The sequence below is a fragment of the Cynoglossus semilaevis genome, chromosome 6, assembly GCF_000523025.1.
Source record: "Cynoglossus semilaevis isolate Cse_v1.0 chromosome 6, Cse_v1.0, whole genome shotgun sequence".
NCBI lineage: Eukaryota > Metazoa > Chordata > Actinopteri > Pleuronectiformes > Cynoglossidae > Cynoglossus > Cynoglossus semilaevis.
This window is the reverse complement of record NC_024312.1, coordinates 4451609-4466727: the sequence shown is the minus strand read 5'-3', so window position 1 is coordinate 4466727 and position 15119 is coordinate 4451609. Positions and strand designations below refer to the sequence as shown.

General features: G+C 49.3%; 2 protein-coding genes across 2 annotated transcripts in view; both read left to right on the top strand.

The window, feature by feature from the left end:
• nox5 (NADPH oxidase, EF-hand calcium binding domain 5) lies at positions 1–6296 on the top strand. Its single transcript, XM_017032845.2, has 18 exons — positions 1–107; positions 466–670; positions 1617–1745; positions 1816–1966; positions 2063–2273; positions 2561–2798; positions 2891–3044; positions 3135–3307; positions 3389–3571; positions 3727–3859; positions 3933–4075; positions 4157–4357; positions 4449–4493; positions 4579–4703; positions 4967–5051; positions 5127–5226; positions 5387–5553; positions 5783–6296. The coding sequence occupies exons 2-18, from the start codon at positions 560–562 to the stop codon at positions 5912–5914; spliced, it is 2481 nt and encodes an 826-aa protein (XP_016888334.1). The 5' UTR covers positions 1–107; positions 466–559; the 3' UTR covers positions 5915–6296.
• Positions 6297–6869: 573 nt separating this feature from the next.
• Positions 6870–15119, top strand: part of LOC103379694 (activating molecule in BECN1-regulated autophagy protein 1) — an 11454-nt gene continuing 3204 nt past the window's right edge. The window contains 17 exon segments of the mRNA XM_008311326.3: positions 6870–7158; positions 7943–8150; positions 8245–8303; positions 8506–8689; positions 8775–8947; positions 9048–9114; positions 9335–10878; positions 11496–11582; positions 11684–11869; positions 11957–12037; positions 12155–12255; positions 12337–12447; positions 12774–12962; positions 13055–13209; positions 13881–14020; positions 14439–14543; positions 14739–14929. Of these exon segments, the coding sequence (XP_008309548.2) occupies positions 8019–8150; positions 8245–8303; positions 8506–8689; positions 8775–8947; positions 9048–9114; positions 9335–10878; positions 11496–11582; positions 11684–11869; positions 11957–12037; positions 12155–12255; positions 12337–12447; positions 12774–12962; positions 13055–13209; positions 13881–14020; positions 14439–14543; positions 14739–14929 (3505 nt within the window). The 5' untranslated portion in view covers positions 6870–7158; positions 7943–8018.

Below are 15119 nucleotides of genomic sequence, written 5' to 3'. Positions count from 1 at the left end.
TAGATATACAATACAGTATTATTGGTGACTGTGACGTGACGGCTTGGGCCTCCGGACCAGGGTGGCTGGGTTCCCCCACTGGACAGGCTGTGCAGCGCGCACAAGAGGTAGGAATTTTTCCTCCTATTATTGCAAACTGGATTGTGTTTTTTTATAGGGCAGGGCAGCTTTACATCGCATACACTGTGCTCCATGTTAGCTGAGTCTGGCTCCAGTTAACTCCTGGAGAAGTCATTACCCCTGGGGTTCACATTCTTTGTCCACCCTTCACTGTGAATGTTTACATATTGTGTTCAATAAAAACATGTAAACATATGATTTTATTTGTGTGGTATTAGTCTAAGCAGACTGTGTTTGTCTAGTGATGTGATTTAGATGAAGATCTGAATATATTTTATAACTAATTTATGCAGAAATCCAAACACTCCCAAATGGGTTAACATACTTTTTCTTGCAACTGTACAGCTCTCTCTATAAGGTCTCAACTTTCCCATCACCCCTCTCTTTGGTCCTCAAACAAGCGCCCCTGGTGGAGGGGGGTGGTGGGGTGGAGTCCTGGATGTCAGCTGCAGCTGCCACTGTGAAGAGGAGGAGGAGGAGAAGGAGAAACAGATCAGATCCCCAGACTGAGGACGGAGACGGACAGACCTCGGCCTCACTGCAGCCACAGGTAAGACGCAGACAGACGGGGACGGGGGGGGACCTGATGACCTGGTGTTGACCATCAGGACCACTGCAGACCACGGTTGGTGTTGATAGTCTTCAGTGACCCCTGACTCCTCCTAACTCCTCCTATGACACAGTCAAAGGTCAAAGATTTTCAGATGTTTGTTGACGTCACCTCGATCCATTCTAGAACGATGACGCGTTTTATTTTAATGAAAGATTCTGATCGGACAGTGGTCGGATCCCTGTGGACGATGACCGTTGTCGGTGCAGATGTTTGCGTCTGAGGAGTTCTTTGTTTTAGTTGTATTTTCTCTGTGTCCTGACTGTGACATCACCATGGCAACCTGCTCCACGATGCTGTGTTCCTACAGCAGGAGGTTCCAGCTGCTGATGAAGGTCCAGAGACCAGAGGTCAGATCAGACAGAACCTCCAGTGTAGTTGAGGTAAGGTCAAAGGTCATTGAGATGAGGTCTGTTAAAGGTACAGTCCTCAGAACTAGGGCGCCATCTACTGCAATGGCAACTGTGTCACAGCCTCTTAATTATTCACAGTGATTGAAGAACCCAGAGGGTTGTGGGTTTGATTTTGTCTGTAATATTGCACTCCCAGGTAAAGGGGAGTCAGTGACTGACTGTCCTCTGAGGGACAGACACAGGTGTGGACTGACTGTCCTCTGTTGGACTGAGGCAGAAGTTCATCAGTAACAGGTCCCTGAAGAGGAGCACACGCCCTCTGGTGTTTGGAGAAGGCAGTGGGTGGAGCAGGTGTAGATTACCATCCTTCAGGGTGTGTGTGTTTTAAGAATTCATGAGTCATTGTGTGTGCGTCGTCCAGACGACTGCGTTCTGACCAGTTTAAATGTAAACAACTATCCAGAGACCGACTTCTCAACCTCTCTGATACGTGTGTCTCCCCCCCCCGACTCCCCCACCTCCCTGCATCACAGACACTCACCATGAGCTCAGAGGAGGACGCCCGCTGGCTGGACTGGGTCACCAAGCAGTTTGAGATCATCGCAGGAGACGACAAGGAGATCAGTCTGGACGAGTTCAAAACTGCTCTGAAGGTCAAAGAGGTGAGTCACTGCACTGCAGCATGAGTGAGGCTTTGACCTCTGACCTCTGACCTGTGGTCTCTGCCTCCAGTCCTTCTTTGCAGAGCGTTTCTTTGCCCTCTTTGACTCCGACGGCAGCTGCTCCATCAGTCTGGACGAACTGCTGGAGGCCCTGGACCTCCTCATCCACGGCAGCGAGGCCGACAAACTGCGCTTCCTGTTTCAGGTCTACGATGTGGACGGTCAGCACACACACACACACACACACATGCTAGTGAACCCCTGTGGATGGTTGGGGCTGTTCTTAGACACCGCCTTGACACCGGCTCTCCTCACAGGCAGTGGTTCTATTGATCCAGATGAACTCAGGATAGTTCTGAAGTCCTGCCTGCGTGAGAGCGCCATCTCCCTGCCAGAGGAGAAGCTGGACGACCTGACGTTAGCGCTGTTTGAGTCGGCAGATAAAGACAACAGTGGAGCGATCACCTTTGAGGAGCTGAAGGCTGAGCTGGAGGCGTTCCCAGAGGTGATGGAGAACCTCACCATCAGGTCAGAGTCCACACCACCGCCACTGACCCCCCAGGTCAGACACTGGTCCAAAGGACTAGTGCCTTAAGAAGGTTTCCTGGACCATCAGCAGAACCAAATTGTTCCTGCTTCTCTCACATCAAGGTCCAGTCAGACCAGCTCTGTGGTTCTGGACCCAGTCTCCAACAGTACCTACAGTTTCTATTTCACACAGGGGGTTTCATCTACCTTCAGGTTCTGGTTCAACAACCCCTCTAATACCCCTCTCCCCCTTCTCTCATCTGTCCCTCTCTCCCATCTCCCTCCAGTGCTGCTAACTGGTTGAAGCCTCCTGACATGGAGCAGAAGAAGCGCCAGACTCCTCGGTACCTGACCCGGGTCTACTGGCAGAACAACAGTCGGAAGCTTCTCTTCCTGTGCCTGTACGCCTGTGTCAGTCTGCTCCTCTTCATCAGTGCCATACTGCAGCACAGCCAGCATGGGGCGTGGTATATGGTGGCCAAAGGCTGCGGACAGTGTCTCAACTTCAACTGCACCTTCGTCATGGTGAGATGTTTGACTGTCTAACCAGCAGCTGTGCTCCTCCTCACTCACTGAGCACCAGTGGTGGACGCTCATGGTGCTGATGCTGTGTCCAGGTGCTGATGCTGCGGCGCTGTCTGACCTGGCTCAGGGCCACCTGGGTGGTCAGGGTCTTACCTCTGGACCAGAACATCTTACTTCATCAGATCGTGGGCTACGCCATCCTCGGCTTCACGCTGGTTCACACCACTGCTCACATCTTCAACTTTGGTATGCACTACAGCGCCATCTGCTGTTGACTGACACACACACACCCAGACGCTGAGTGACCTTTGTCTCGTCTCCACCTGTGCGTCTCAGTCCAGATGTCAGAGACCAGTGAGTACAGCCTGTGGGAGTACGTCTTCACCACCAGGCCTGGTATCGGCTGGGTGCAGGGGACGGCCTCGGTGACGGGGGTGGTCCTGCAGGTCCTCATCTGTCTGATGGTGGTCTGCTCCATGACATTTGTGAGACGCAGTGGTCACTTTGAGGTAAAGGGAGGAGGGGTCTTCAGTCTCAGGCAGCAGGACCCTCTCCCAGCAGGTGAGCTCAGTTCCCGTCCTGTTCTGCAGGTGTTCTACTGGTCCCATCTGTCCTACATCTGGGTGTGGGCTCTGCTCATGGTCCACTGTGCCAACTTCTGGAAGTGGTTCGTGGTCCCTGGTCTGGCCTTCCTGCTGGAGAAGATCGTTGGAATTGCCGTCTCTCGTATGGGCGGCCTTTACATCGTGGAGGTCAACCTGCTGCCCTCTAAGGTGACCTGACCTTTGGCCTCAGTCCAGTCCTCTGATCCATCACCGTTAAAGTGGAGCCAGTTGTTGGACTGATTGATGATCAGTAATGAATGTTTGGGGACTGTTGTTTACAACTTTCACAAACCTTGTGTGTGTGTGTGTGTGTGTGTGTGCAGGTGACTCACCTGGTCATCAAACGTCCTCAGTTCTTCCATTTCAAACCTGGAGACTACGTCTACATCAACATCCCTGTCATCGCCAAGTACGAGTGGCACCCGTTCACCATCAGCAGCGCTCCAGAGAAATCAGGTAAGTCCCTGCACAGGTGGCACCCCCACAATCCCCCGACCCCCCCCATATGCCTGTGATCACCTCCTCTCAGATACTCTGTGGCTGCACATCCGCTCCATGGGTCAGTGGACCAACCGTCTGTACGAGTACTTCAGAGAACCACAGACCCAGAACGTCAGCCCGAAGAGACTGGCCACCAGTCTGAGGAACCACAGACACGCACTCAGAGCCCAGGTACCACACATGAGCACCAGGTGATACCAGGTGGACGTCATGGGATGTTTGTCTCTGATTGGTCACATTCACCACCAACAGGAGGAGCTGTTTAGCTCCACGGATTCCAACAGAGCAGTGGCGTCCAATGAGGACGAGGCTGTGGAGCTGACCATGTACCGACAGAACAGCTCCAGGAGCAGCACTGCTTCGGTGGCGCCCTCTGGAGATCAAGACTTAGCAGAGACTCAGGTGGATGAGCTGAGTCCTGCAGAGCGAGGAGAGGCTCCGCCCCTCAAGGATGTAAAGAAGAAAACTAGACTCAGTGTCTGATAAAAGAGACAAAGAATTATGGGTACTTTCATGTGACACCTGGTCTTCTCTGACTCTGCAGGGTTCAGCCACATTTGGAGAAAATCACAGGTTCTGCAACATCAAGGTATGAAGATGATGAAGATGATGAAGGTGATTGACTTTGGTGACTGTCAGTGTAAATGTCATGTGTGTGTGTGTGTGTGTGTTAGTGTTATGTAGATGGTCCATATGGAACTCCAACCAGACAGATCTTCACGTCTGAACACGCTGTACTGATCGGTGCTGGGATTGGAATCACACCCTTTGCTTCTATCCTTCAAAGCATCATGTTCCGGTGAGGTCCTGGACACTGTTCACCTCAGAACTGTCACCATGCTGCACCACATCTCCCAGCATGCACCAGGTCATGACTGATTGTCATGACTACACTAATGCCCAGAGAGCTAATACATTAGCGCTTTTAGCTCAGCTACAAAAATAACCAGTACTACTGTCTGTTGTATCAGGTTGGTGTAACTGAGTGTGAACTTCCTAAAGGGGGCAGCAGTGGGTCAATAGGTGCTGACACTGATTACGATCCTGTTGTGTTTGGTGCAGATACCGTTGCAGGAAGCAGAACTGCCCCAACTGTAACTACTCGTGGTGTGAGAACATCAAAGACAGCGACATGAAGCTACGCAAAGTTAGTGTCAAACACCTGGACCGTCAGAGTTCTGCTGTGAAGTCCCACTAACGTCCGACTGTTGGAACCCTGCAGGTGGACTTCATCTGGATCAACAGAGACCAGAAGTCCTTCGAATGGTTTGTTAGTCTGTTGACCAAACTGGAGATGGACCAGGCTGATGAGGAGCCAGAAGGTAAGAGGCCGGGAGCTGGGGCAGGTCTGTGAAGGTGGGTGGTGGTGGGTGGAGGTCTGTGGAGGTGGGTGGAGGTCTGTGGAGGTGGGTGGAGGTCTGTGGAGGTCTGTGGAGGTGGGTGGAGGGCAGGGTCAGTTGTAAACATTGTTGTTGTGTACAGGCCGTTTCCTGGAGATGCACATGTACATGACATCAGCACTCAGTAAGAACGACATGAAGGCTATCGGCCTGCAGATGGCACTAGACCTGCTGGCGAAGAAGGAAAAGAGAGACTCTATCACTGGACTAAGGACCAGAACCCAACCAGGGCGACCAGAGTGGGGGAAGGTGAGGACATGAAAATGAAATTGGTTTTATTTCAGCTTAAAACAAAACCTCATTTAACTGGAACAAATTTAGATTCTAATAAAATATGACTCAGGTCATGTGATTCCCAGAATGATTCCGTCAGACCTGCAGTTGTTTGACTGAGATCCAGTAATTGGTACGGGTCTGCTGCAGGTTCACCTCAGACCTGGTTCTCAGGTTCACCCGCTCTCTGGTTTTCATTCTTCAGGTGTTCCAGAAAGTCTCAGAGGAGAAGAAAGGGAAAGTTCATGTATTTTACTGTGGAGCTCCAGCTCTGGCTAAAGTCATCAAGGCTCAGTGTGAAAACTTCGGCTTCAACTTCTACAAGGAGAACTTCTGACTCTGTGTGTGTGTGTATCTGGTATATGCACCTTCTGGTTTCATATAATAAAATGTTTCTCTCTGTGGATGTCAGCAGCTTTACTCCAACAGGAACCATGTGTATTGATGTGCCATCTGATGACCAGAGTCAGTGATAATCATGGTGTAATCCAGGGGTGGCCAACCAGTCAGAGAGCCACAATTTTTACTGTGTTACTGCAAAGAGCCACATGATGTACCTGGGCACACGTGAACTGCCCCCCAAAAAATAAACACTCCCACTCTGTTCAAATGTCCTGCCTTCATATTCTCCTTTTGCTGTGCATTTTTTCCCTGCCATTTTGAGAGCAGAGTTTGGTTGGCCTACTCTACTCTAGTGCTTTTGCCTCAACGCCCATGTATGTGAGATTAATGTACCATAAAAAAAATAAAAATAATTTGATTTGTTTTATGTTGTAGAGTCTTATATCACAACAGTCTGCCATGACAATAAATGATTGAATGTGAATATGATGTGTTTCCTGTCATCACGTATGACACCTTATGTATGGCTGTCAGTATTACATATTAGTAAGTATTACCCAAATATTTACAGAATATTATCCAAGGTTATAGAATATAAGGTTCCAAATGATTACTTGTCAACTCTTATGTTTGTATATCTTTAACAATAATTATTAATAAAGGAGAATACATTTATCCAGAGGTACTCGCGACTCTCCCCACTGTGGGATGGATAAAGGACTTCTTAAGTAATCTTTAATCTTAACCATATAAGTAACAAATTTGTTGAAAAATAAAATTGTTTAAACCAATCATACAACATATTTTACAGGAATCCAACAATAGCACGGCTAAAAGATGTTTTTATACTTAAACTTAAAGATGTGTTGTCTCGTTAAACCTGTGACTGTGCCACAGCTCGTGTGTCAGGGGGCAGTATTGCGCTCAAAGGCCGAATGAAATTGCAGTAGAAAAAGAGACGAGAAGAATTCTGTTGCTAACTAGCAACTAGCTAGTTTCGCAGTAGCAGTTTCTGCGTCGGGCAGCTAATAAAACAATGGACCAATGCGGCAGTAAAAGTGTATGGCTACATGAATGTTGAAGTTTGATGTCAGCGGTGCCAACTACTTATAATGACCCGGAACCTCTGATGTAAAGGCCGGGCCGGTTTTTATTTTCGGTCACATTTTCCTTTTTTCCTCCGTAGTTAGCCTTTTAGCCCGTTAATGATGGTGGAGCCAGAGAGCAGCGACAGAAAAGGTAGGCCGCGCACTGAAAAACCAGTATCTTAAAAACACCAATGTTATTTTAGTCACTATAAGTAAAGTTGGTACATTTCTTATTTATGATAAATGTCATTTTAGTAGTTCAGACGCACAGTGGTGTTTAAGTGTACGTGTCTCCACTCTTGTGAATTCAGAAATTGCTAATGTAGCAATGAGGCTAACTTGTCCACACAGGTTATTTCACTGGTTTTGTTGAAGTACAAATATAAATACGGTTTGTGCGTCAACTTTGATTCTGTATACAGTGTCATTCGTTGATTTTTATATTGTTTTTACACGTTAAACACACAAAAACCGACATGTCCACTGTGAGAAAGTTGTTTCATTCCTGTAAGGTGTTCCCTCTAATGACATGTTTACGCTGGTGTGGATTTAACATTTACAAAATGTTGTTCAGCGTTAATTTGATCGACTGTCACACTGAGTCTGTTGATTTCAGCAGAAAATAATTGGGTAAAAATGCCAAAAATGTCTGCAAAGTAAATAGCATTTTCCCCCACCATCCTTGTCGACAGTAAGAGATAAGGAACCTCTTTACCGTCTCTCCACACCATTGAACCGAGTATGAGATTTTAAATTATTGAGCTAAGGCTCTGCATATTTGTCTTTTTTCTAACAAGTAATAATATTTTTAAGTTAGAAAAAAATGTTGAGTGTGGGGTCCCCTCTGCATCCTCTGAACTTCCATTTCTTTTTTTATGGACCAACATCCCCCCACACATTTGTCCTGACCTATCTAACAACATATTTTCTTCCAGCTTAAATTCTTTATGGAGACAGACTGGCAGCAGTGGCAGTGAGCAGTTAATCACCTGAGGCCACGGGTACAACAACATGGCGTCTCGTCATAGGAACTCGGTGCGCATCCTGTCCAACAGGGAGCGTGGTTCTCAGACGTTTGGATCTCAGCGGCTCCTTCAGTTACTGGTGGAGGAGAAAGTCCGGTGGATGAAATGGCAGAGTCAGGTACAGAGGGCGAGGCCTCACTTCATGTAGGGGTTGGGGCGGGTCTTGTTGTCAACAGACTTATTGTAAAGGTGTGTGTTTGTGTCTCGAACAGAAGGTGGAGTTGCCTGACAGTCCTCGATCTACTTTCCTGCTCGCGTTCAGCCCTGACAGGTGACGCCCTTTTCACCCTCCTTCACTTTTTAAATTTTTGAGTGTGGAGGGCAGTCAGACCAGTTATTTGTTCCACTGAGTTTTAGATCAGTGAGGTTTTGACTGTTCATCATATATGTTCTTCATATTTCACTCAACTGGTCCTTCCAAAGCTAATGTTGACGTTACGTGACAGCTCACTGACCTCCATCTGTTTCTAAAGGACACTGATGGCTTCCACACATGTCAACCACAACATTTACATAACGGAGGTGAAGACAGGAAAGTGCCTACATTCCTTAGTGGGCCACCGTAGAACCCCCTGGTGTGTTACCTTCCACCCCACAATACCCGGCCTTGTGGCCTCTGGGTGCCTTGATGGTGAAGTCCGCATCTGGGACCTTCATGTGAGTATGGCCGCCTGTTCTCCAGTGAAGTAACGTTATCCCTTTTATGAAACTTTAAATGGCTTCACATACTCTCCGTCTGCAGGGTGGCAGTGAGAGCTGGTTTACAGAAAGTAACGTGGCCATCGCCTCATTGGCCTTCCACCCCACTGCTCAGCTCCTCCTCATCGCCACCAACAACGAACTCCATTTCTGGGACTGGAGTCGACCTGAACCCTTTGCTGTAGTCAAGACGGGCAGTGACACAGAGAGAGTGCGGTGAGTCCAGTACTCTAACCAGACACGGGGGCGGGGCGTCTAATGCTCCCATCTCTGCAGTTTTATCAACATAACCTTTGTTTTTTCCACTCTTTTCCAGGTTGGTGAGATTTGATCCTCTGGGTCACAACCTGCTGACAGCAATAGTCAATCCGTCCAATCAGCAGGTAAGATCTGCTGCTGGTCCAACTGGTCCTGGTACACCAAAGCTGTCAGGGTGACACTGACCTTGAACAACATGAACCTTTTCTACTGTTATTCATAAATGAAATGATGAGAATTTAAACATTTGTCTGGTTTAAAAAAAAAGTCATGTTTTTAAGGAATATAATCTGGTTCAGGGATTAGGAGGAGACCAGTTTAATTTAATCTCTCTCTTTTCTCCAGAACGACGAGGATGCCGAGGTTCCCATGGACAGTGTGGAGATGCCACACTTTCGCCAGCGCTCCTTCCTGCCAACACAACCAGTGCGCCGTACACCGATCCTCCACAACTTCCTTCACATCCTGTCATCCCGCTCCCCGGCAGCTCAGGTTGGAGGCGAGCAGCCCACACGCGGGTCTCCCCTGGGGGATAGTGGAAGTAATGTCGGGGAGTCTCCCAGCATTCCTCTGGCTCAGTACCCGGGCTCAGAACGCGGACCCCCCTTTCCTGGCTGCACTCAGCACCTGGGCATGGTTTGTCTGTGCAGTCGCTGCTCAGCCAATCGAAATCCTTCGCTGTCCACCAACAGCTCCATCATGACCCAGTCAGGTCCCCGGACCTCGCCTGATGCTCCCACACCTCCCCCAACCTCCACCTTCTCTTCGGCCCGTACTGAGCCCAGACAGCCTTCAGAGCGAACCTCGGCCTTCACCTCCGTCTACTACAGCGCCGGTTCTTCTCTTAACCCCTCCATGCCGCACCCCGCCACCAGAACAGGACCAGACTGGACTCGCAATCTGTTAAGCATGAGGGAAGGTGGTGTCGGTCCAGTGATGCTGCCTCCCAGAACCTCCTCTTCCTCTTCCATCAGCCTTCTTTCAGTGCTCCGTCAGCAGGATGGCTCTTCCCACTCGCCTGTTTACACTTCTGCCACTGAGGGGCGGGGTTATCCCCAACAAGGAGAAGCGGGAGCCCGGGACGCTGCCGGAACCAGCAGTGGACACCACCCCTTCTGGGACGGCTCTCGTGGCAACACTGCCTCGTTCCGTAACGTGCTGCAGTGCAACCTGAGCCGCTACTTCATGGAGTTTGACCGCATGCAGGACCTGGAGCCCCCACTAGGTGGTGCCATGTCAGACAGAGGACAGGAGCAAAGTCAAGAGTTACTGAACAACAACATGGACCCAAACAGACCAGGGCCATCCTCGTCCCTCTCTTCCTCCTCCACCCCCACCATTATTCACTACCAGCCTCCTCTTCCTCCTCCCCTCGCCTCCCACGTCCCGGAGAACAACGGCCCTCCCCTATCCTCCAGAGGCCACCTGAACCGTTGCCGGGCCTGTCACAACCTACTGACATTCAATCATGACTCGCAGCGCTGGGAACGAACCAACCAGGCCTCCTCCACCTCCGCCTCGACCCTGGACCCCTCCTCCTCTTCCTCTTCTTCCTCACCCTTTCCTGCTGCTGCTTCACCTTCAGCTCCGTGGCAGCATGATGAAAGCAGGAGGACACTCGAAGTCCAAAATCCAGAAAGGAGGCTGCCACTAGACTCTATTGAGCAACCACACCCTCCTGTAGGTGGCGCAGCAGGAGCAGTTACCTTTCCAATTGCCCCGTCCACCAGCCAGCCAGGAGAGCAGACGGTGGGCTTGGTCTACAACCAGGACACAGCGCAGTGGGAGCGGGTGTACCGACAGGCCGCCGCTGGTCGATCAGCAGAACCACCTGAGACCTTAAGCCAAGAAATGCCTGTTGATCCTCCTGATGAAGACTCCCTGAGGAGGTGAGCGCTCCTTTTTAATGTTTTTCTCTGAAACAAATGTACACATCAGCTGTCCCCTGCAGGGGGTGCTGTAGATGCAGAGTTGTGATGGCAGTGGTCAAGTAGAACAGACGAGATCTTGATGACTGGTTACCGGTTACTGGTAAATCACTGTTGTGAAACAAAAACAACACATTTGTTCACATTGTTAATGTGAATGCCTGTTCTCAGAGAAGGGTGAGAGCAGGCGTGGGCAAACACGCGGGCCACAATTGTTCTAAAATTGAACAGGGGGTGGGGTCAGGAGCAGATAGATGGAGCGTTTGTGTGAACTAATATAAAAGACATGTAACGTTATGCAAAAAGGCTAAAATGCTTTTATCATTTTCTATGCCATCTATTGGGGGGACATGGGTATTGCAGGGAAAAGGCAGAAGTATAATGATAATATAAATATATTATATAATTTGGAAAAGTATGGTGGACCGGATTAAAAAGATGAACAGGCCACATCCGGCCCCTGGGCCTTAGTTTGCCCATGCCTGTGTTAGAGAATAAAGACCAAAGTTACGTCAGTCCATCAATCCATAAGTGTGTCTTTGTCTCTGTAAGTTCAGCTCCGTTTTTTCCCCCTACAGGCGATTGTTGGAATCGTCACTTTTATCCTTGTCTCGCTACGACATGTCAGGATCCAGAGATCACCCCATTTATCCTGATCCAGCCAGGTACGTTCAGAACCGGGCTCATGATCCCGGTCCACGTCAGCACTACACTGATGAGTCATCAAATGCCTCATTGTTTCAAATGTTTGTGTCGTGGACTTCAGACTGTCTCCAGCTGCTTACTACGCCCAGAGGATGATCCAGTACCTGTCCAGACGGGACAGCATCCGCCAGCGCTCACTTCGTTACCAGCAGAACCGGCTGCGGGCCATGTCCACATCGTCCGACAGCCCTGCCAACAACCCGTCCAACTCCATGGACAACAGTGAGGTGGACTTTGAGGAGCTGGAGTGGGTGTTCTTCACAGGTTTCTTCTGAGGTTTTCACTTCTCCAAGATGACCAAACATCTGAGTTTGTTTTCATTTCTCATCCTCAGTGACACTGGAGACAGAGCCAGACATAGGACGCCACGCAACGCTAGGATGTCTGCACCGTCTCTGGGTCGCTTTGTTCCACGGTGAGTCAGAACCAGAGGCTCTGGAGAGTTCTCTATCTCTCTGACCCTTGATGTTATGTTAATGTTGACGGCCCCTGGGCCTATGATGATGATGTTGTTGATGATGATGTGTGGCAGGCGGTTCTTCCTCCCTGAATACTTGCCCTACGCTGGAATCTTCCATGAGCGGGGGCAGCCCGGTCTGGCCACACACTCCTCCGTCAACAGAGTCCTAGCAGGTAAAGGCATCACAAACACAAAGATCTGGAGTCACCAATCACAGTGCAGCTCTTTAATGGCCATGGTCTGGTCTTCCTCAGGGGCGTCCATCGGGGACGGCCAGTCTGCGGTGGCCAGCAACATCGCCAACACCACCTACAGGCTGCAGTGGTGGGACTTCACCAAGTTTGACCTACCAGAGGTCAGCAACGGTACGTACGCACTCTGCTCCTCTGTGATTGGCCAGAGGAGGAGAGGAGAGGTTTTTAATAACAGCTTAAAGCAGGGGGGCTCAAATTTGGTGAGCTGAGGGTCACTGGTGCCCCCTCAGGTCATGTGGGGCTGCATGTCAAAGAAGAAAATAGTGTATAGTACTACAGTACAAACAGTTTTAACAACTCTGACAGGTGTGTAGGCTGATCATGGGGCCAGAACATTAATGCCTGAATGACCTGCAGATGTCGCCAAAGCCTCCGTGCTGAGATATGACTGTTATTATTTGTTTGACTGTGTTCCTCCTCCTCCTCCTCCTCCTCAGCTTCTGTCAACGTTCTGGTGCCAAACTGTAAAATCTACAACGATGCGAGCTGCGACATCTCTGCAGACGGTCAGCTGCTGGCCGTTTTTATTCCTAGCAGTCAGCGGGGGTTTCCCGACGAGGGCATTCTGGCCATTTACTCTTTGGCTCCTCACAACCTGGGAGAGATGCTCTACACCAAGAGATTTGGTAAGGGTCCAATAGAACAGGGTCACCTGTTGAGTGGGTCAGCTGATCTGGTTATTTAACCCTAACTCTGTCCAACATCTGCCACCCCCCAGGTCCAAATGCCATCTCTGTCAGCTTGTCTCCCTTGGGCTGCTATGTGATGGTTGGTCTGGCCTCACGCAGGATCCTGCTGCATCCTAACACTGACCACATGGTGGCGCAAGTTTTCCGCCTACAGCAGCCACATGGAGGAGAGACGTCCATCAGGGTGAGGCGTAGTCCCTTCCTGTGTATTAAAGCAATGATGGGTAAAATTATGGGATGTAGCGGTCATGACCTTCTGTCCAGCTGAAGGAGGTGCTAGTGACAAACGTCCTGTCAGAGAATGACTCTCACTGACACTGAGTGAAGGAGGTCAGTTTAGGAACTAAACAGTTTCTTTCAAAATTAAAAAATCAAAAGTCCTACCACTCCTTTATTCCACCCCAGGTTATTGAATTATTATTGAAGTCAGAAATCATCACTCTGACGGCACTAACCTGATCATTTTTATTTATCTGTTTTTGACCCTTGTTGACCTGGCTGATGCCTGAGAACAGGTCACTACCACGCTGTGATTTGACCTTTGACCCACCACAGAGGTGATAGTGAATCAGGAAACAGTCAAGTGACAAAGCAGTAGATGTTGATGTACATCTGCACTTGTCCATGAATACTTCTACTACACACTCCACCGCCTGACATCAGCTCAGAGCAGGGAAACGCAGCCCCATGCTGTAACATACCACAGTATTTTGAGCATTAGTACCTGTGAGGTTATTTTATAGAAGAATGAACGGACGATTGACATGAAATGTGTCAAAAAACACAACCTGTAACTGAGTCCTTCTGAAGGTAACTGTCAACGTGTGTGTTTGTGTGTGTCATCATCCCATTCAGATGGTCTTCAACGTGGTCTACCCTATGGCTCCAGACCAGCGGCGCCACGTCAGCATCAACTCGGCTCGTTGGCTCCCAGATCCGGGAATGGGTCTGGCTTATGGGACCAACAAGGGAGACCTGGTCATCTGTCGGCCTGTGTGAGTCTCAACCTCTGGTTTGTCATGTTACCATGTTCTGACAGCAGCTGTGAGAGATATAAATCTGTTGTATTTATTAAAGACACATCTTTGATTGTGTTTCCCACCAGAACTTGTGGGTTCTCCTGAGAACCGGTCTAATGGACTCGCTCCATCTCAGGGTTCTTAATCAAATCTTTGTGTTAGTGTCTCCGAGTGTAGAGCTTCCTCCTCCTTCTCCTCAATGAGGAGTTCACAAATGTGATTATCCTGATGTTCGCTCTCAACAGGAAGACTGTTAATTGGAGAAGGTCAATTAGTGACTGTAATGATGTCCTGGTTGTTTGGACCCCGCCAGGAAACCCCCCTGCTGCCTCAAGACTTCCTGTCCTCCAGTGGATTAACGTGTGTGTGTTTATGTGTGTGTGTGTGTTTTCAGGTTCTACCGCAGTGATGGTGAGAACCCTGGAGAGTCGAACCTGGAACCTTTGTTTTCTGTCAACAACAGTGGAACCAGTCGGAGTCGAGGTTCTGAAAGATCAGGGTGAGAACTGGGACCAGACCAATATTAGCTAGACTAAAAACACCAGAGTTTGACTGGGACAAACACAAACCAGTTATAACACACACATGTGTACACACACACACACACACACACACGTACTTTTATTGCTTACTCAACAGAAACAAACCCAGTTCTTGGTTTTTCTACAAATATCCCGTTGAATATCTGTTTCAGTCCAAACCGCTCCAGTTGGAGGCTGGACAGAGACATGGGATTGATGAACGCCATTGGTCTCCAGCCCAGACATCCCACCCCCTCTGTGACATCACAGGGAACACAGACGCCAATCGTCCAGCTGCAGAACGCCGAGACACAAACGGAGAGGGAGCAGGAACCAGAACCCAGTGTGTCTGGACCTCCCCCAGGTACTGTCCCATAGCCTGGACACTGATGGTGGGCACATCTAAGCCAGCACCAGCATCAGCACCAGTACCAGTACGGGAACCGGTGCAGGTCACTTGTACAGAAGCACTGTAGACTTCAGTAACACAGGAAGTTCCTTCATGACCTTTTTTTTTTTTTTTTTTAACATTTTGGTCCTCGCCTCCTCAAATG